Source organism: Nomascus leucogenys, chromosome 17 (assembly GCF_006542625.1).
Source record: "Nomascus leucogenys isolate Asia chromosome 17, Asia_NLE_v1, whole genome shotgun sequence".
In the NCBI taxonomy this organism is placed as follows: domain Eukaryota; kingdom Metazoa; phylum Chordata; class Mammalia; order Primates; family Hylobatidae; genus Nomascus; species Nomascus leucogenys.
Window position 1 is genome coordinate 38,418,670 of NC_044397.1, and position 21,502 is coordinate 38,440,171.

Consider the following 21,502-nt stretch of genomic DNA (forward strand, 5'->3'; position numbering starts at 1 on the left):
GATGTGGTGGTGGGTGCCTATAGTCCCAGCTACTTGGGAGGCTAAGGCATGAGAATCACTTGAACCCAGGAGGCGGAGATTGCAGTGAGCCGAGATCACACCACTGAACTCCAGTCTGGGCAACAGAGCAAGACTCTGTCTCAAAAAAAAAAGAAAGACAGAAAGGGAGGGAGGGAGGGAGGGAGGACAGGAAAAGAAGGAAAGGAAGGGGAGGGGAGGGGAGGGGAGGGAGGGGAGGGGAGGGAGGGAGGGAAGGGAGGGAAGGGAAGGGAAGGGAAGGGAAGGGAAGGGAAGGGAAGGGAGAAAGAAAATGAAGCTGTGGCAGCTTCCACAGCCACACCTTCTCCAGGACTTCTCGTTTCTAAATGGTGAGTTGTATTTTCCCAAAATGGCTACAATAGTAACTTCATCCAACATGCTCTTCTACAAAGTGACGTTGTCACTCCTCCATCAAGAAGCAGGGTCTATGACCCTGTCTTCATCTGTTTTTGTTGCTATAAAGGAATATTGAGGCTGGGTGATTTATAAAGAGGTGTATTTGGCTCACGGTTCTGCAGGCTGTACAAGCAGCATGGTGCCAGCATCTGCTGCTAGTAAGGACTGTAGGAAGCCTCCTATCATAGTGGAAGGTGAAGAGGGGCTGACAAGATCACGTGGTGAGCAACAGACGTGCCAGGTTCTTTCAAAGATCCAGCTCTCATGTGAATAGAGCAAGGATTCACTCATTACCACAGGGAGGGCACCAAGCCATTCATCAGGGATCTGCCCCCATGACCCACACACTCCCACTTGGCCTCATCTCCAACATTGGGGATCACATTTCAACACGAGATTTAGAGGGGACAAATATTCAGACTATATCAGCCCCCTCCCCTAACTCAAGCTGGGGTTGCACCTGTTTCAACCCAGAGAATACCATGCAGGTGACGTCCCTACGATTTCTTTTTTTGTGTGTTGTTTTGAGATGGAGTCTTGCTCCGTTGCCCAGGCTGGAGTGCAGTGGTGCAATCTTGGTTCACTGCAACCTCTGCCTCCTGGGTTCAAGCAATTCTTATGCTTCAGCTCCTGAGTAGCTGAGACTGTAGACATGCACCACCACACCTGGCTAATTTTTGTATTTTTAGTAGAGACAGAGCTTCACCACCTTGACCAGGCTGGTGTCAAACTCCTGGCCTCAAGTGATCTGCTCACCTCAGCCTCGCAAAGTGCTGGGATTATAGGTGCGCACCCAGCTAATTTTTGTATTTTTAGTAGAGACTGAGTTTCACCATGTTGGCCAGGCTGGTGTCAAACTCCTGGTCTCAAATGATCTGCCCACCTCAGCCTCTCAAAGGGCTGGGATTACAGGCTTGAGCCACCGCATCCCGCAGCCACCGCGCCCCGCAGCCACCGCGCCCAGCTTGATTTCTGAGGTTAGGTCATAAAAGGCCATGTGGCTTCCAGCTGACTTTCTTGGCACATTTGCTCTCCAGACTCTCCCTGCAGTGTCCTCTCTGAGAATCCAGCTGCCAAGCTGTGAGAAGCCCTAGCCCCATGGAGAGAGGCACCCGTCAACCAGGCTCCAGACATAGAGTAAAGAAGCTTCCAGGCAACCCCAGCCTCCAGGCATCCAAATCACCACCAGCATTCAAGTCTTTCCAAGTAAAGGCCAGATACCACAGAGCAAAGACAAACTGTTCTCACAGGCCCTGTCTGAATTAACAACCTATAGAATTCATGAGTTCAGGTCAGGCACAGTGGCCCACACCTGTAATTCTAACACTTTGGGAGGCAGAGGTGGGAGAATCACTTGAGATCAGGAGTTTGAGACCAGTCTGGGCAACATGATGAAACCACATCTCTACCAAAAAATACAAATATTAGCCAGGTGTGGTGGTGTGTGCCTGTAGACCCAGCTACTTGTGAGGCTGAGGTGGGAGGATCGCTTGAGGCTGCAGGGAACCATGATCATGCCACTGCACTCCAGCCTGGGTAAGAGTGAGACCCTGTCTCAAAAAAAAAGGAAGAATTCTCCCAGCACTTCAGGTGGCCGAGGCAGGCGCATCACCTGAGATCAGGACTTCGAGACCAGCCTGGCCAACATGGTGAAATCCCATCTCTACTAAAAATACAAAAAAATTAACTGGGCATGGTGGTGTGCACCTGTAATCCCAGCTACTCGGGAGGCTGAGGCATGAGACTCACTTGAGGTGGAGGTTGCAGTGACTGAGATTGTGCCACGGCACTCCAGCCTGGGTGATGGAGTGAGGCTTCATCTCAAAAAAAAAGAATTCATGAGTTAATATAATGTCATTTCCTATTTTCCTTCCTTCCTATTCTTTCTTTCTTTCTTTTTCTTTCTTTCTTTTCTTTTTCTGTCTCTTTCTTTCTTTCTTTTCTCTTTCCTTTCTTTCTTTCTCTCTTCTCTTTCTTTCTTTCATCTTTTCTTTCTTTCATCTTTCTTTTCTTTCTTTGGCCTTTCATTTCTTTCTTTTGTCTTTCTTTTCTTTCATTCTTTCTTTTTAACAGGGTCTTGCCTGGCTGCCCAGACAACAGTGCAGTGGTGCAATCACAGCTCACTGCAGCCTTGAACTCCTCAGTTCCAGTGATTCTCCTGCCTCAGCCTCCCAAGTAGTTGGGACAACAGGCGTGTGCCACCATCCCCAGCTATTTTTTTAAAAAAAATGTTTTAAGACAGGATCTTGCTAGTTTCAAACTCCTGGTCTCAAGCAATCCTTCCATCTCAGCCTCCCAAGTTGTTGGGATTACAGGCGTGAGCCACTGTGCTTACAGGCATAAGCCACTGCACCGGGCTATTTTGTCATTTTTCTCCACTAAGTGTGAGCTATGTAGTATATAGTAATTGTTACCAGACAAATCCCTGCTGCCTTCTCTGAAATCCCATCCATGCACCTTTTGCTCACTTCTGAACCTGAGCCATACCCAGGTCTGATGTACCTGCATCTTAGCCACAGGGAGGCTGCAGGAGCTCACCTTGTGAAGACAGGGCTCATGACATGGGAAATCATCAAAATCTATGCTGGGTGGCCGCCATGCACAGAAGGCCACTAGGTCAGACCAAGTGTGGACTAACAGTAGCCTGTAACAGAAGTGACCTCCCTTCATCGCACCCTGCCCCATCATGATTTGAACCTCTCTAGAACCTGCTGTGTTGAATTGGGTGCTGACTTCACTCTGTTTTTTTTTTTTTTTTTTTTTTTTTGAGACAGAGTCTCACTCTGTCACCCAGGCTGAAGTGCAGTGGCATGATCTCGGCTCACTACAACCTCTGCCTCCCAGGTTTAATCAATTCTCCTGCCTCAGCCTCCTAAGTAGCTGAGATTATAGGCGTCCGCCACAACACCAAGCTAATTTTTTTGTATTTTTAGTAGAGATGGGGTTTGGTTTCACCATGTTGGCCAGGCTGGTCTCAAACTCCTGAACTCAAGTGATCCATCTGCCTCAACCTGCCAAAGTGCTGCCAAAATATTAGCATTTTGGCCAGGCACAGTGGTTCACATCTGTAATCCCAGCACTTTATGGGGCTGAGGCGGGCAGATCACCTGAGGTCAGGAGTTCAAGACAAGCCTGGTCAACATGGTGAAACCCCGTTTCTACTGAAAATACAAAAATTAGCTGGGCGTGATGACGCGCGCCGGTAGCTCCAGCTACTCAGGAGGCTGAGACAGGAGAATCGCTTGAACCCAGGAGGCAGAGGTTGCAATGAGCCAAGATCGTGCCACTGCACTCCAGCCTGGGCGAGGGAGCAAGACTCCATCTCAAAAAAAAAAAAAAAAGCTGGTGTGGTGGCTCACGCTTGTAATCCCAGCACTTTGGAGGCCGAGGTGGGCAGATCACTTGAGGTCAGGGGTTCCAGACTAGCCTGGCCAACACAGTGAAACCCTGTCTCTGCTATAAAAAAAAAATTAGCTGGGCGTGGTAGCGCATGCCTGTAATCTCAGCTACTCAGGAGGCTGAGGCAGGAGAATCACTTGAACACAGGAGGCAGAGGTTGCAGTGAGCCAAGATTGCGCCACTGTACTCCAGCCTGGGCGACAGAGTGAGATTCCATCTCAGAAAAAAAAAGAATGTGTTTCAACATATAATCAATATTTTTAAATTATTAATAAAATTCTTTAAAATTTTTTCATAATAATCTTTGCAATCCAGGGTTCATTTTACACGATAGCACATCTCAGTTTGGATGCTTAATTTTCATTCACAATACTCGATCTGTATTTAGAGTTCATAGATTTACATAACTAAATTGTTTCAAAGTCCTGTGACCAACTTGTCTTCCTGGAGAGTGTCCTGGTTTCAAAAATGAAAGTCTTACATCTTGAAATTCTCCTTGGTCCCAGGAAAATCAGGGCAGTTGGTCAACCTCTTCCAAACATACTTGGACATCATTTTTCTTTTTTTTTTGTTTTTTTGAGACATAGTCTCACTCACTCTGTCGCCCAAGCTGGAGTGCAGTGGCGCCATCTTGGCTCACTGCAACCGCCATCTCCCAGGTTGAGGTGATTCTCCTGCCTCAGCCTCCCTAGTAGCTGGGATTAGAGGCACATGCCACCATTCCCAGCTAATTTTTTTGTAATTTTAGTAGAGACAGGATCTCACCATGTTGACCAGGTTAGTCTCGAATTCTTGACCTCAAGTGATCTGCCCAGCTCAAGCCTCTCAACATGCTGGGATGACAGGCATGAGCCACCGCACCCAGCTGGGTTTTGTTTTTTGGTTTGTACTGTGTTTGTTTTGTTTTTTTGAGATGGAATCTCACTCTATTGCCCAGGCTGGAGTCAGTGGTGCAGTCTCAGTTTACTGCAACCTCCGCCTCCCAGGTTCAAGCGATTCTCCTGCCTCAGCCTCCCGAGTAGCTGAGACTACAGTCACTCACCACCATGCCCTGCTAACTTTTGTATTTTTAGTAGAGGCAGGGTTTCACCACGTTGACCAGGCTGGTCTCAAATTTCTGACATCAGGCGATCCACCTGCCTCAGCCTCCCAAAGTGCTGGGATTACAGGCATGAGCCACCGTACCTGGCCTGTTTTTTGTTTGTTTGTTTGTTTGTTTGTTTGTTTGTTTGTTTGTTTTTTGAGACAGAGTCTAGTTGCCCAGGCTGGTGTGCAATGGCGTGATCTCGGCTCACTGCAACCTCCGTTTCCCCGGTTCAAGTGATTCTCCTGCCTCAGCCCCTCAAGTAGCTGGGATTACAGGTGCATGCCACCACACCCAGCTAATTTTTTTTGTATTTTTAGTAGAGATGGGGTTTTTACCACATTGGCCAAGCTGGTCTCAAACTCCTGACCTCAAGTGATCTGCCTGTCTTGGCCTCCCAAAGTGCTGGGATTACAGGCATGAGCCATCATGCCTGGCCAGGCTCATGCCTGGCCAGCAGGCAAGACATAGGGTTTATTGAGGAGACTTACAGGGTAGTCCAGACATGGCAGGTGGAACAGGAGAACCACACCTGCTTATAAAAAGCATGCAGTTGGGCCGGGCACGGTGGCTCATGCCTGTAATCCCAGCACTTTGGGAGGCCAAGGCGGGCGGATCACAAGGTCAGGAGATCGAGATCATCCCGGCTAACACGGTGAAACCCCGTCTCTACTGAAAATACAAAAAGTTAGCCGGGCGTGGTGGCGGGCGCCTGTAGTCCCAGCTACTTGGGAGGCTGAGGCAGGAGAATGGCGTGAACCTGGGAGGCAGAGCTTGCAGTGAGCCGAGATCATGCCACCGTACTCCAGCCTGGGTGACAGAGCGAGACTCCGTCTCACAAAAAAAAAAAAAAAAAAGCATGCAGTTTATACAGCATTTCCACTTAGCACCCTCCCCCTAGCACCCTCCCTCTGGCAACCTTCATTGAACCCCAAACAAAGGCCACCATCCCCTAGATGGTCCAGGGGTTCAGATGTTCCTCATAGATAAGAAAAGAATCTCCGGGTTGGCCACTCCTGGATTCCTTAGCTTAGAACTTTCAACACATACTCTTCTTAGACCATGGGGTCATTTTCAAGGTATGCTGATGTTACTGTTGTCAGGTGTGTTTGCCATGCATCATAGCTAACCACTAGGAAGTTCTATAAGTGAGGCAGGGCCTTAAGAACATACTCTGAGCTGGAAGTGTCAAGTTGGAGGCCCTTGACATTAGAAGCCAGAGACTGGGTACACCCACATAGTGAGAGAAGTTGAGGGCTGCGGGGATGTGTCAGCTATATCCACTGCTACCCAACAAACCATTCCAAGTCTTAATGGCGAAAAATAACTTTTTTTTTTTTTGTCAGAGGCAGGTTCTCACTGTGTCACCCAGGCTGGAGTGCAATGGTGCAAACACGGCTCACTGCAGCCTCAACTTCCTGGGCTCAAGTGATCCTCCCACCTCAGCCTCCGAAGTAGCTGGAACTACAGGCGTGCATCACCATGCCCAGGTAATTTTTGTATTTTTTTGTAGAGAAGGGGTTTTGCCATGTTGCCCAGCCTGGTCTTAAAGTCCTGACCTCAAGGGCTCCACCCACCTTGGCCTCCCAAGGTGCTGGGATTACAGGTGTGAGCCACTGCGCCCAGCCAACAGCTATTTTTTTTTTTTTTTTTTTGGAGACGGAGTCTCACTCTGTCACCCAGGCTGGAGTGCAGTGGCCCAATCTCAGCTCACTGCAAGCTCCACCTCCTGGGTTCATGCCATTTTCCTGCCTCAGCCTCTCGAGTAGCTGGGACTACAGGCGCCCGTCACCATGCCCGGCTAATTTTTTGTATTTTTAGTAGAGACAGGGTTTCACCATGTTAGCCAGGATGGTCTCAGTCTCCTAACCTTGTGATTCACCTGCCTCGGCCTCCCAAAGTGCTGGGATTACAGGCGTGAGCCACTGTGCCCAGCCAACAGCTATTTTTTATTCGTCATGTTTCTATTGGTTGGCTGGATAGTTCTGGTTTCACCTGGGCTAATGTATGTGGCTGCATTCAGTTAGATAGTCAGATGCAAAGTCCAAGATGGTCTCGTTCGCATCTTAGCATGGTCTGGTAGTTGGTGCTAGCTGTTGGCAGAGGCCTGACACAGCTGGAACACCTGGACCTCTTCATATGATCTTTCTTGCAAGCTTCTTTACGGCATGATGGTCTCAGGGCAGCATTCTTTCCAAGAGGGCAAGTCTCAATGCACAGGACTTAGGGAGCAGATTTGCCAATACCCTATTGGCCAAAGCCATGAAAATCACATAGCCAGACCTAGAGCCAATGAGTGAAATACCAGAAAAGGGTAGTGCTAAGGAACCGAAAGAGGAGGGAATTCTACCAGGACGGTGCCCATCCAACACTTGTGTTACCTCAGGAGCCAGTACCTCCTTAAATACAGGGCCCAAAGTGCTTCAACTTGCTTCACCCCAATCCCAGCCTGAATCCTCAGGACTTGGCAACTCAGAGGTCAATTTCCTTAACACTCCAATGTGAATTTCGGAAGTTAGTTTCACAGAAATCTTAAGCACCAAATACAACTGAGTGAAAGCAGTTCTGCAAGTCAAAACAAAGTGGTCTACATTTGCAAACTTTATGGCAGTCTGGCTTAATGAAATATAAAGCCCACAATGCTTTTAAATAGTTTTGGCCAGGCACAGTGGCTCACGCCTGTAATCCCAGCATTTTGGGAGGCTGAGGCAGGCAGGTCACCTGAGGCCAGGAGTTTGAGACCAGCCTTGCCAACATGGTAAAACCCCGTCTCTACTAAAAATACAAAAATTGGCTGGGCGTGGTGGCTCACGCCTGTAATCCCAGCACTTTGGGAGGCCAAGGTGGGTGGATCACAAGGTCAAGAGATCAAGACCATCTTGGCCAACATGGTGAAACCTTGCATCTACTAAAAATACAACAATCAGCTGGCATGGTGGCACATGCCTGTAGTCCCAACTCGTCGGGAGGCTGAGGCAGAAGAATCATTTGAACCTGCGAGGAGGAGGTTGCAGTGAGCCGAGATCATGATGCTGCACTCCAGTCTAGCTACAGAGTGAGACTCCGTCTCAAAAACAAACAAAAAAATACAAAAATTAGCCAGGCGTGGTGGCATGCACCTGTAGTCCCAGCTACTCGGGAGGCTGAGGCAGGAGAATTGCTTAAACCCAAGAGGCAGAAGTTGCAGTGAGCTGAGATCATGCCATTGCACTCTACCCTGGGTGACAGAGCAAGACCCTGTCTCAAAAAAAAAAAAAAAATATATATATATATATATATTTTTTTTTTTTACCAAGACCCACAGTAAAACATACCTTTATATCAAGTTCTAGTGCACATAGGCAGACACACACATGCACGCACCCCTTACACACATGGACAAGATTAAAGTGCCCTTCGGTATAGAAAAGATAATAGTAACCTACCCATTTTATATGAAACACTGTCACATTTTCTAGTCTATTTAAAAATTTTTTTGTGTTTTTTTTTTTTTGCTGGGGATTTTTCCATTTTGTTGAAGAGATGGTCTCACTCTGTTACTCAGGCTAGAGTCCAGTGGTACAATAATAGTTCACTGCAGCCGGGCACGGTGGTTCACGCCTGTAATCCCAGCACTTTGGGAGTCCAAGGCAGGTGGATCACGAGGTCAGGCGTTCAAGACCAGCCTGGCCAACATAGTGAAACCCCATCTCTACTAAAAATAAAAATAAAAATAATTAGCTGGGCGTGGTGGCAGGCGCCTGTAATCCCACCTACTTGGGAGGCTGAGGCAGGAGAAGCTTGAACCTGGGAGGTGGAGGTTGCAGTGAGCTGAGATTGTGCCACTGCACTCCAGCCCGGGGAACAGTGTGAGACTCCATCTCAAAAAAAAAAAAAGAAAGAAAAAAAACCAATAATAGTTCACTGCAGCTCCGAACTCCTGGGTCCAAGGGATCCTCCCACCTCAGCCTCCTGAGTAACTAGGACTACAGGTGCACAACACCACATCTAGCTAGTTTCTTATATTTTTATTTTTGTAGAGATGAGCGGTCTTGCTATGTTGCCCAGGCTGGTCTCAAACTCCTGGCCTCAAGAGATCCTCTTGCCTTGGCCTCCCAAAATGCTGAGATTACAGGCATCAGCCACTGTACCTAGCCTGTTTAATTATTTTTTTAAATAATTGCCATGCCCTGCTAAATTGATTTCACCATCCACTACGTGGGTCATACACAGCCTGCAGATTGAAAAATGCTACCTTAGGCCATCCAGAGCAGAAGTCAGAAAACTAGCCAAATCTTGCCTTTAGCCTTGTTTTGTTTCACCTGCTTTTTTTTATTGTTGTTGTTTTGTTTTTTGTGTTTTTTTTATTTTATTTTTTATTTTTTTTGAGACGGAGTCTTGCTCTGTCCCCCAGGCTGGAGTGCAGTGGCACGATCTCGGCTCACTGCAAGCTCCGCCTCCCAGGTTCACGCCATTCTCCTGCCTCAGCCTCCCGAGTAGCTGGGACTACAGGCGCCCACCACCGCGCCCGGCTAATTTTTTGTATTTTTAGTAGAGACGGGGTTTCCCTGTGTTAGCCAGGATGGTCTCGATCTCCTGACCTCGTGATCCGCCCGCCTCAGCCTCCCAAAGTGCTGGGATTACAGGCTTGAGCCACCGCGCCCGGCGTTTTTTTTTTTTTTTTTGAGACATAATCTCGTTCTGTCGCCCAGGCTGGAGTGCAGTAGCGCGATCTCAGCTCACTGCAACGTCCGCCTCCCAGGTTCAAGTGATTCTCCTACCTCAGCCTCCCAAGTAGCTGGGATTACAGATGCACGCCACCATGCCTGGCTAATTTTTGTATTTTCAGTAGAGACGGGGTTTCACCATGCTGGCCAGGCTGGTCTCAAACTCCTGTCCTTGTGATCTGCCCGCTTTGGCTTCCCAAAATGCTGGGATTATAGTTGTGAGCCACTGCACCCTGCCAGTTGTTTTTTTTTTTTAGAAACTGAATTTTATGCCTTCATGCAAGCTTCCCTTCACCTGTACCATTTCCAACTTCTTTTTTTTTTTTTGAGATGGAGGCTCACTCTATCACCCAGGCTGGAGTGCAGTGGCGCCATCTCAGCTTACTGCAACCTCCACCTCCTGGGTTCAAGCGATTCTCCTGCCTCAGGAGAAGGCACTTCCATGCCCCGCTAATTTTTTTGTGTTTTTAGTAGAGACGAGGTTTCATCATATTGGTCAGGCTGGTCTCAAACTCCTGACCTCAAATGATCTACCCTCCTTGGCCTCCCAAAGTGCTGGGATTACAGGCATGAGTCACCACGCCCAGCCACGTTTCCAACTATCTGATAGCCAACTGCTTCACACATTTGTGTAATCTGTCTGGCCCCTGAATGCATTTCTGTTTGGGATTTCTAGATCTCTCGATTCTAAAGGCATAGATAGGTGCATTGATGCATTCTACAAATATTGAATGAGTGTCTCTCATAGGCCAGTCACTATTGCTGACAATGGGAACACAGCCGAGAACAGACAAAAATCACTGCCTTTGCGGAGTTGAGATTGTATAGGGGAGAGACAGATAAGCTTTAAAAAAAAATGCTGAGGCTGGAGGATCACTTGAGGCTGGGAGTTCAAGACTAGCCTGAGCAACATAGTGAGACACCCCTCTCTACAAAAAGTAAAAAAAAAAAAGGCTGGGCGTGGTGGCTTACGCCTGTAATCCCAGCATTTTGGGAGGCCGAGGCGGGCAGATCACGAGGTCAGGAGATCGAGACCATCCTGGCTAACACAGTGAAACCCCATCTCTACTAAAAATACAAAAAAATTAGCTGGGCGTGGTGGCGGGCGCTTGTAGTCCCAGCTACTCGGGAGGCTGAGGCAGGAGAATGGCGTGAACCTGGGAGGTGGAGGTTGCAGTGAGCTGAGATCGTGCCACTGCACTTCAGCCTGGATGATAGAGCAAGACTCCGTCTCAAAAAAAAAAAAAAAAAAAAAGAAGGCCAGGCATGGTGGCTTACGCCTGTAATCCCAGCAGTTTGGGAGGCTGAAGTGGGTGAATCACCTGAGGTCAGGAGTTCAAGACCAGCCTAGGCAACATAGTGAAAAATACAAATATTAGCCGGCCATGGTGGCCAGCGCCTGTAATCCCAGCTAACTGGGAGACTGAGGCATGAGAATCGCTGAACCAAGGGGGCGGAGGTTGCAGTAAGCCAAGATGGCGCCATGGCACTCTAGCCTGGGCGAAAAAGCAAGACTCCATCTCGGGGGTGGGGAAAAGAAAGTTAAAAAAAAAAAATTAGCCGGGCATAACTGTAGTCCCAACTGCTCGGGAAGCTGGGGTGGGAGGATCGCTTAAGCCCAGGAGTTCGAGGCTGTAGTGAGCTATGATTGAGCCCCTGCACTCCATCCTGGGCAACACAGCAAGACCCTGTCTCTAAAAAATAAATAAATAAAAGAAAAAGAGTGAAAGAAAATAAAGTGGGAGGGGGATATGCATGCTCTAAGATCTGTCGACCACAGATTACAGGCTTTTCACCCTTTTGTGGAAATGACAAAACCTAGTATGTTCCTACCTAACAGAGGAGGGCTGAGGGAAGGTGAGGCAGCACAACTGCAATTTTCCCCTAAAAGAGAGTTCTCAGCCTGCCCTGGCTGATAGATCTCACCCATCGCGTCCCCAAATTACTCTGCCAAAGGTCGAAGCACCAATCACTTTAACCCAGAACATTTCAAAACCAGACAGCCATGGAGGAGGAACCTCTGTGGTCCGGGCGCGTGGGCCCTGGGGTTGGAAGTGCCTCAGACGCACTTTACATTTTCCGCGAATTCAGCCTTCGCAGTCACCATCACCCCTTCACCAGTGGGATAAATGGCCACCTCATTAGCTCTGCACACATGACCCTCCCGACCTGACTCCTGGTGACTATGCCTGCCTTATCTCTTTTCTCTCCTCCCTCACATTTTCCGCTGCAACAAAGCCAAACACAGCGCCGTGGGGGCTTTCACGCTTCTCTGCCCTAGGACACGCTGTTCCTGCAGCCTGGAAGGCCTCTGTCCTCCATCCGCGCGCCCTCACTCCCTTGCTACGAACTCCCATTCATCCTTCAAAACCCAGCCTGAGTGTCCCCTCCCCCGGGTCACCCCCTTCGACCTATCAATCCCCTCCCTCTGGGTCCCCAGCAAGCTTTTCGGTTTGGCTTCTCTGCATTCTCATGACCGATTGCCCTACATCTTGGCGCTCCCAGACTCGGGCCTTCTCCAGCACTGGAGTCGTCTGGTTTGCTCGCTTTACACTCCAAGCGCCTAGTACCGAGCCTGAGTGGGTGCCAGAGGGCGCGCCTAGGCTCAGGCTGGCTCCACCCGCCCCGTGCCTCCCCTCGGCCTTCCCCGTGGTCCTGAGGATGCCCGCGCTCCTGCATTTCCCGTGCACCGGGCTGCCGGTAGCTCCGGCAGCCCAGCCCCCGCGGCAGCAACAGCAACAGCAGCAGCAGCACCGGGGGAGCCCCCCAGGCGGACTACAAGTCCCGGCAGGCCGCGCGCGGGCCGCGCATGCGCAGCGGGGACCGGCGTTTGAGTGGCAAGTTGTTTGTTACAGCGAACACCAGCTGCTCCCCGCGCCGGGCGACGCGCGCCGCTGCTCCGCCGCTCGGCCCCTCGGCTGCTGCTCCGCCGGCGCTGCCTCCCTCGCCCCGCGGCTCCCCCTCGCAACTTGGCGGGCCTCCTCCCTTTTGTCCGGCCCGGCCCGGCCGCCGCCGCCCCCCGCGCCCGGCGCCGAGCTCCCGGGTCCCCGGGCCGGCTGTCGGTGCCGGCAGGGCGCGGAGGGGGCGGGGGCCGCGGCTCGTCCCCCCGCGGATGAGCCGCCGCGGACGGGGCGCGGGCGGACGATGGAACTCCACATCTTGGAGCACCGGCTGCAAGTTGCCAGCGTCGCCAAGGAGAGTATCCCGCTGTTCACCTACGGCCTGATCAAACTTGCCTTCCTGTCCTCCAAGACCAGGTAAGCGCGCGGGGACGCGGCGCCGGCCGGGGACAGACAAAGGGGGCGCACCCCGGGCCGCTGTCCTCGCCGCCGCGCCTCGGAAAACAACTTTGGGCCCCGGGAGCGCCCCCGCCCCGCCCCCGCCGCCGCTTCGCCCGCGTCTGACAAAGCCGGAGCCGCAGGGTCCTGGCTCCCGGACCCCCCGCAACCGTCCACCCCCCGATGCACCACCCCCCACCTCTGTCGTGCCCCCCCATCTCCCACCGCCTCCCCCATCGCAGCCCCCTCCCCGAAATCCGGGGGGCTGGGGCGGCTGCAGTGACGGATCCGTGAATGGATGAAGGAACGAACGAATGAATGAATGAAAAACAGGTGTGGGGACGAGGCCTTGGAAAAAACAAACTAACGCCCCCATCCCCCCATCCCTCGGTTGGGCCGGCCCCCGTCGCCACGGCGGGGGGAGGGATTCCGCTGAGCGCGGTTACCCAGAGCAGAAAATCATAAAATCATTAGTGGGTGTTTATCTCAAGGTGCCTACGAGGCTTGCTGCGGACGGCCTGGAATTGGGGGGGAATGGGGGGGCGAGGGCCAGGGAGGGGCTGCAGAGGACGTGATTCTTTCTCCTTGGGGTCCTGGAAAGGGGGTGGGGGGATGTTTTGCCCAACCGTAGAAGGGGAGGAGCAGGCGTGTTTATGCATCTGCCTTGAGGCTGGGCTTGGATGCTGCAGGGGGAAAAATAGTTGAAGGCCTTGGAAGGTGAAAGAGGGAATCACACACACTGACAGTCTCTCTCTCACTTGGATTTTCCCTATGCCAGGTAAGGGTTTGACATTGTGAGCCCCGGTGGGTGCTTGCTTTAGGGTTTTGTTGTTGTTGTTGTTTAAGGAGCCTGAGCTGAGGGGAGTGTGAGTGCCAGCTAGCTGCTGTAACTTAAGTCTCGTTTGCCCACCATTGTGACTTAAAAAGGAATGATAAAGTTGTTACTGGTTGGTTTTTCGCGGTTTGGGGCGGTGGTGGCTCTCCCTCACTGCAAAATGAATGAATATGTTTCGGGTCAAGGTTAGCGTGAAAATGACAGCCCCCTTAGGCTGCCCCCTTTGGCACTGAGCTCAAGGGAGACAGAGAAATAATTCCATCCCAGCCTGTTATCTGCCTGTGAAAAGTTCTTGCTTGGAAATCTCACTTTGATGTGTGTGTCTGAGCCGGGTGCTCAGTCCGGCTATTGTTTGCGAGATGGAGCCAGATCTGCCGATGGCATCTTGTTTACTTTCTTCTCCGGCTGCTCAGTAGGGTATGGAGATTTAAAATAGTCGCCAAGCCTCTGCCATGGAGCCTGTGCTCCCCGTTGATTGCAAAGGGTAATGATTAAACAGGTCATTTGAAAACAAAAGCCAACAGCTCGGATTCTGAACCGCGCCCCCACCCCTCACACAAAGCCCCCTCTGGCTGTTGACACCTTCAGATCCTGCTTCTGCCTGCCCTCTGCCCCCCACTCCCTAGCCGGGCGTGACGTTCCAAGGCTTGGAGGTAACAGAACAGCCTTGTTTTTCCAAGCCTTGGCCCTCAGCCCTGGGCAGCCCCCTGGCTGATTTCTCGGCCACCATTCAAATGAGGATGATGACTCAGGCTGCGGCTGTGCACAGGGCCTGGGTGCTGGAAGGAGGGGGCATTTGGGGGCTTCTTAGAAAGGCAGCAAAGGGCAGGGTCCCTCAGCCCCTTTCCCTTGGTGGAGAGACTGGCCTTCCAGCCCCCAACTCAGGGTCCCCTTTGGGTACTCACGGATAGATAGGCATGTCTCTGGGGTCAAGCCCCCCTGCTGGCATCTGGGAACACAAGAAAACCTGCCCCTCAGTGGGTCCCCCTTCCTCCCTCCCCCAGAAAGCAGCCTGTCCTGTCCCAGGCCCAGGTGACCCAGCTGACTAGTCCAGTTTCAAGATGACTCAGAGGCCAAAGGCCATCTCTGTGTTTCCATGGTCTGGCCTCAAAAGGTGCTGGAACGTTCGTCAAATGCCTGAGGACCTGCCACCCCAAGCACTCTGATCCCAGATCGTGGCTTCAGGTCATGTGTGACCAGAGCCCCCTGCCTGCGTGGCTGAGGCGAAGTCTCTCTCCTCTGGCTCACACTTTGTCCGTCTGTAAAATAGAGATAGCACTACTTGGCTCGCTCATGGACACAGAACTGCTGTGTGGATGGCGTGGGATGATTGTGGGAAATGGCTTTTTAGCGAGTGTTAATGGGTCGCAGCCTTCGGACATAGCATTTAAACTGTTTTCAGTAATCAGCCATCCAGGTAGAACCCCTTAGATTCTTCCTGCAATACCTGCCCCCAGGTGGTGTGACCCACAGCTGTGTCACCTCCCTCTCCGAAACCTAAGTTTAGCCCAGACTAGCACAGCATGCCCTGAGGGTCCCTGTGCCACCTATTTACTTTTTTTTTTTTTTTGAGACGGAGTTTTGCTCTTGTCTGGGCTGGAGTGCAATGGCGCTATCTCGGCTCACTGCAGCCTCTGCCTCCTGGGTTCAAGCGATTCTCCTGCCACAGCCTCCTGAGTAGCTGGGATTACAGGCATGCGCCACCACGCCTGGCTAATTTTGTGTGGAGACGGGGCTTCTCCATGTTGGTCAGGCTGGTCTTGAACTTCGACCTCAGGTGATCCACTGGCCTCAACCTCCCAAAGTGTTGGGATTACAGGCGTGAGCCACCACGCCCGGCCCGTTTACAGTTTTGTCAGTCACTGTATAGCATCAAATCGTTGACATGGCATTCGAGGCCCTTTGGGATCTAGATCCTGAATCCTCATCTTTATTTTTTTATTTTTTATTTTTTATTTTTCTCTTTTAGAGACAGAGTCTTGCTCTGTTGTACAGGCTGGAGTACAGTGGCGCCATCATAGCTCAGTGCAGCCTTCAACTCCTGGGCTCAAGCAATCTTCCCACCGCGACCTCCCAAAGTCCTGGGATTACTGCTCCTGGCCTTGAATCCTGATCTTTAGCCCTCCCCCAGCAAATACACAATTTCCCTTATTGTTCCCTACATACCTCTGTGCCTTTGTGTCTACTTCTCTTCCATCTGCCTGGAATATTCTCCCCCACCTACCCCTAGTAAATTCCTATTCAATCCTCAAGAGCTAATGATAACACACTGAAACCTTCCTGGACCTTTCCCTCCGCCCCTTAGCAGACTTAAGTCACTTCTCTCTCGTGGAGTGGAGTTGTGGAAAGGGAATGGCATTAGGAAACATTCACTCTGTGTGGGGGTGTGGCTGGGTCCAAGGGATGCAGAGATACCTTGCCTCTTCCTCTGCCAAGCCCTAGAGCCTGGTGGAAGAGAAAGAAAGAGGCCATCACTCTGCAGCAGGGTGGAGTCAAGGAAGGGCTGGTCTAGCAGGGTACCTAGAAGGCTGGGTGCCTACCTGTAGGAGGTGGTACTAAATCTTAGAGCTTTGTTTTGTTTGTTTTTAAGAGATGGGGTCTCACTCTGTTGCCCAGGCTGAAGTACAGTGGCACCATCATAGCTCACTGCAGCCTCGGACTCCTAGGCTCAAGCAGTCGTCTCACCTCGGCCTCCCAAGCAGCTGGGACTGCGGTTGCACACCACCACACTCAGCTAATTTTTACATTTCCTGTAGCGATGGGGGTCTCACTGTGTTGCCCAGGCTGGCCTTAAACTCCTGGCCTCACATGATCCTCCCACCTCAGCCTCTCAGAGGTGCGTGCGGACATAGCATTTAAACTGTTACAGGCCTGAGCCATTGGCCCTTAGGGCTTTTGAAGTAGGAAAGCCAGTGGCTCACACTTGGAGTTAACTAGTTGGAAGAGAGGATCTAGATCCCAGGACCCCCAGGTACGTTCTGTGTATTAGGTATTAAACCTGCTTTGCAAACCAGGAAGCTGGGGCTCAAAGATTAAGTGACTTGCTCAAGGTCACGCAAGAAGTGATAGATCCGGGATTTAAATGTGCAAATCTGCACCTTTCTGGCATAAGCTCCTAGTTTTTGCTGTTGCAGGTTGCAAGAGATGCCCCCATTGAATGGTTATGTCCAGCCCTTCTGTCTACAGCACAGTGTTCTGAAAGGCTTAGGAGTACAGAACTGAAATGCTGGCCTTTCTGTATTCCTGCCTACTTGGCCTTGGTGGGCCTTTTCTTTATTTTTTTCTCTTTTTTTTTTTTTTTTTTTTTGGAGATAGGGTCTTGTTCTGTCACCCAGGCTGGAGTGCAGTGGTGCATTCTCAGCTCACCCCGAGAAGCTGGGATTACAGGCGTGCGCCACCACGCCCGGCAAATTTTTGTATGTTTAGTAGAGACTGGGTTTCGCCATGTTTGCCAGGCTGGTGTCGAACCCCTGACCTCAAGTGATCCACCAGCCTCGGCCTCCCAAAGTGCTGGGATTACAGGCGAGAGCCACCGCGACCTGCTTAGACATTCTACTTAGAGCCTTAGAGCCTATCTCAGATACTTCCTTCCGGGCACCTTGCGTATTTCTCAACTTTTGCCCATAACAACATGTTATTGGCTTGTCTTTGTCTCTTACCTAGATTATCAACCTTCAAGTTTTTTGTGCATGATTTGATCCACCCCTCCCCACCACATCACCACAGTACCTACCAGTGGTGATGAGAGCTACCGTTGACTTTGCCATATTTTGCAGAGTGGTGAAGACACTAGCTTTGGAGAAGTACAACAGCAAGGTCGCACAGCTGGAAAGAAACAGAATTGGGATTTGAACCAGGTCCTGTCTCCGCTGCGCATAGCACCCTGATTTGTAGGCACTTAGTAAATGTCTGTTTGATGGATTTCTGACCATCAGAGTGACCCAGATTTCAACCCAAGTATTTGCCAGAGTCTCATAGGAGTGCCCTGGGGACTGGAAGAGACGTCATTGTAGAAGGCAGAATCACACCTGGTAGAAGCAGAGCCCAGCGACCCTGTCCCGGGTCTGCTGAACCAGGTCTCTGCCCAGGACCTTTGGAGGAGCACGTGGGTGTGGCTGGACTAGGCGAGGAATGCGCTTATTTATTCTCAGCATAAAGCCAGAAGGCAAGGCCCTGGGTAGGTCTGTCGGCTGAGCTTCCCTTGTCCTCTGTGGTAACCCTGAGGCTCTGTGACCTAGCTGAGGGCCCTCTGTGGCCCACCTCACCTTGTCTCTCCAGCCTCACTTCGAAGCTTCTAGCCACACCCTAGCATGCCTCCAGCCTTCAGGCCTTTGTTCTTTCTGCCTAGAGTATTACTTCTTGCCTTACCCCTTTCTTCCCCGTGCATCCTTCTAGATTCCATTTCAGCTTCCCTGAGGGCACGTTGGGCTCACTCTTCTGGTAGGATGGGCTTAACTCAAAACAATGAGGCCAGGACCAGTGGCTCATGCCTATAATCCCAGCACTTTGGGAGGCTGAGGTGGGAGGATCCCTTGAAGCTAGGAGGTTGAGACCAGCCTGGACAACAAAGCAAGACCCCATCTCCACAAAAAAAATTTTTTTTAATAATTAAAAAAAAAATAGCCAGGCATGGTGGTGCACACCTGTCTCAGGAGGTTTAGGTGGGAGGATCACTTGAGCCCGGGAATTTGAGGCTGCAGTGAGCTATGATGGCGCCACTGCACTCCAGCCTGAGCGACAGAGACCCTGTCTCTGAAAAATAATAAAAAAAGATGAAATGTAACCAGGGGCTATGAACAAGGATGCTTTGTGGTGTTTGTTTGTTTGAGATGGAATCTCACTTTGTTGCTCAGGCTGGACTATAGTGGTGCAATCTCGGCTCACTGCATCCTCTGCCTCCCTGGTTCAAGCAATTCTCCTGCCTCAGCCTCTGCAGTAGCTAGGATTACAGGCACCCGCCACCATACCTGGCTAATTTTGTATTTTTAGTAGAGACAGGGTTTCACCGTGTTACTCAGGCTGGTCTCGAACTCCTGACCTCAGGTGATCCTCCCTCCTTGGCCTCCCAGAGTGCTGAGATTACAGGTGTGAACCACTGCGCCCAGCCAGCAAGGATGCTTTGAGCTACAAACAACAAAAAGCCAGGACATAACCAATAAGAAGTTTGAACTTTGTGTGATCAGAGTTTATGGGTTGGGCTGCTCCAGGCTTGAGTAACTTAAAGGCTTGATGAGGTCATCAATTTCTGCTTGGCTGCCCATGGCACAGAAGCATAGCCCCACTGTAATGGCTGGGGCGGCTCCATGCATCCTGGGCAGTCAGGAGGAAACTCCGTGAAGGAAGGAGCTGTTGCCTCTAGGGTGGCCCTGAGAAAACCTTTCTAGGGGTACCCCTATCCCTGCACAGACTTCCTCATCTCATTGGTCAGAACTGGGACACATGAACATGCCTCAGCCTATCACAGGCACAGGGAATGAGACCATCATGGACCAATCAGGATTCACCACTCAATATGGGGCCTGCCATCCGGATGGATGCTCTCCGCCGCAGGGAGGTGGGGGACCCAGAAGCTGTGGGTGATGGCCATGTGCACAGTAGGACTGAGGCACTCAGTCCCGTAGCTGACCTACCTGGGACAGGCCTGGAGGCTGACTCAGGTGTGAGGGGCAGAGAGATTACTGTGCACAGACTGCTGTGTGACCCCAGATCTAGGTGGGATCCCGGTGTGCCCCATCTGCTTGGCTTACCCCAACCCCTCTGGAACCTGAACCTACTCCCAGAGTCCCCTCTATTTTTTTATTAATATTATTATGGAGCCACCTCTTTATTTATTTGTTTATTTTGGAGACAGGCTCTACTGCCCAGGCTGGAGTGCAGTGGCACCATCATAGCTCACTGCAGCCTCAAACTCCTGGGCTCAAGGTATCCTCCTGCCTCAGCCGCCCGAATAGCTGGGACTGCAGGCATGCAGCACCACACCTGGTTAATTTATTTTACTCTAATTTTAGTAGAGACAAGGTCTCACTGTGTTGTCCAGGCTGATCTTGAACTCCTGGCCTCAAGGAATCCTCCCACCTTGACCTCCCAAAGTGCTAGGATTACAGGTGTGAGCTACCATGCCTGGCTAATTTTTGTATTTTTAGTAGAGACGGGGTTTCGCCATGTTGGCCAGGCTGGTCTCGAACTCCTGACCTCAGATGATCCACCTGCCTTGGCCTCCCCCAAAGTGCTGGGATTACAGGTGTGAGCCACCATGCCCAGCCAAGCAGCACCCTCCTTTTTGCCCATGAAATGCTGTTATCTTTAAATTCCATTCTAGAAAGTCCATTGGATTGGCAAAAACTACACAGGCAAGTATGCAGTAAGCATGTGCCCATCGAAAGTTCCTTCTGCCTTCCTGGGCCAGATCTGCTGAATGCAGGTCTCTGGTTTGTTTTGGCCTGCACTGGGTCATTCGTGTTCCTACCTGCAGGACATCTTGCAAAGGAGCCATGGTGAACGCTAAAGTCTTTTGTTTCTTTTTTGTTTTTTTTGTTTTTTTTTTTTTTTTTTTTTGAGACGGAGTCTCACTCTGTCGCCCAGGCTGGAGTGCAGTGGCGCAATCTCGGCTCACTGCAAGCTCTGCCTCCCGGGTTCACGCCATTCTCCTGCCTCAGCCTCTCCGAGTAGCTGGGACTACAGGCGCCCGCCACCACGCCCGGCTAATTTTTTGTATTTTTTAGTAGAGACGGGGTTTCACCGTGGTCTCGATCTCCTGACCTCGTGATCCGCCCGCCTCGGCCTCCCAAAGTGCTGGGATTACAAGTGTGAGCCACCGCGCCCGGCCTGTTTGTTTGTTTTTGAGACAGAGTCTCGCTCTGTCGCCCAGCCTGGAGTGCGATGGCACAATCTTGGCTCATTGCAACCTCCACCTCCCAGGTTCAAGCAATTCTCCTGCCTCAGCCTCCAGAGTAGGTGGGATTACAGGCGCCTGCCACCACACCCGGCTAATTTTTGTATTTTTAGTAGAGATGGGGTTTCACCATGTTGGTCAGGCTGGTCTCGAACTCCTGACCTTGTGATCCGCCCGCCTGGGCCTGCCAAAGTGCTGGGAGGCGTGAGCCATCACGCCCGGCTAGTGAACACTAACGTCTTAAGAGGCGTTTATGAGAGAAAAGCTTAAAATTGCAAAAAGTCCATGCAGAGCCCTCGTCATTCCTCGGAGCACATTGGGCTGAGGCCACTGTCTGATTGCAGTTTAGGGAAAGACAGGCTAGCCCAAGGGAGTTAGAGCCGTGGGACACCTCGGCTGGAATCCCAGCACTGCTCATCCTGGCTGTGTGATCTTGGGCAAGTTGCTTGACCTCGCTGTGTTATGTTTCTTACCTGTAACACAGGGATGATGATCATGCCTGCACCCTAAGTGGTTGTGAGGGCTGATGAGATAAACCACGTCAAGCACTCTCAAGAGTATCTGGTCCACTAGAAGCTCCAATAAGCATTTTTTTTTTTTTTTTGGGACAGAGTCTTGCTCTGTTGCCCAGGCTGGAGTGCAGTGGCATGATCTCAGCTCACTGCAACCTCTGTCTCCCAGGTTCAAGTGATTCTCTTGCCTCAGTCTCCCAAGTAGCTGGGATTACAGGTCTCCACCACCATGCCTGGCTAATTTTTGTATTTTTAGTAAAGACACCTGGACCTCCCAAAGTGCAGGATTACAAGTGTGAGCCACTGTACCCAGCCATTAAGCATTAACTGGGAAGGTCCTGGGGCCACTGGCCAGCACCAG

At 51.1% G+C, this 21,502-nt stretch overlaps 1 protein-coding gene across 1 annotated transcript in view; it reads left to right on the top strand.

Moving 5' to 3' along the window:
- Positions 1 to 12,409: 12,409 nt before the first annotated feature.
- CASTOR2 (cytosolic arginine sensor for mTORC1 subunit 2) overlaps positions 12,410 to 21,502 on the top strand; it is a 64,826-nt gene continuing 55,733 nt past the window's right edge. The window contains exon 1 of the mRNA XM_030797490.1: positions 12,410 to 12,881. Coding sequence (XP_030653350.1) covers positions 12,769 to 12,881 — 113 coding nt within the window. The 5' untranslated portion in view covers positions 12,410 to 12,768. The remainder of the gene's footprint in view (positions 12,882 to 21,502) is intronic.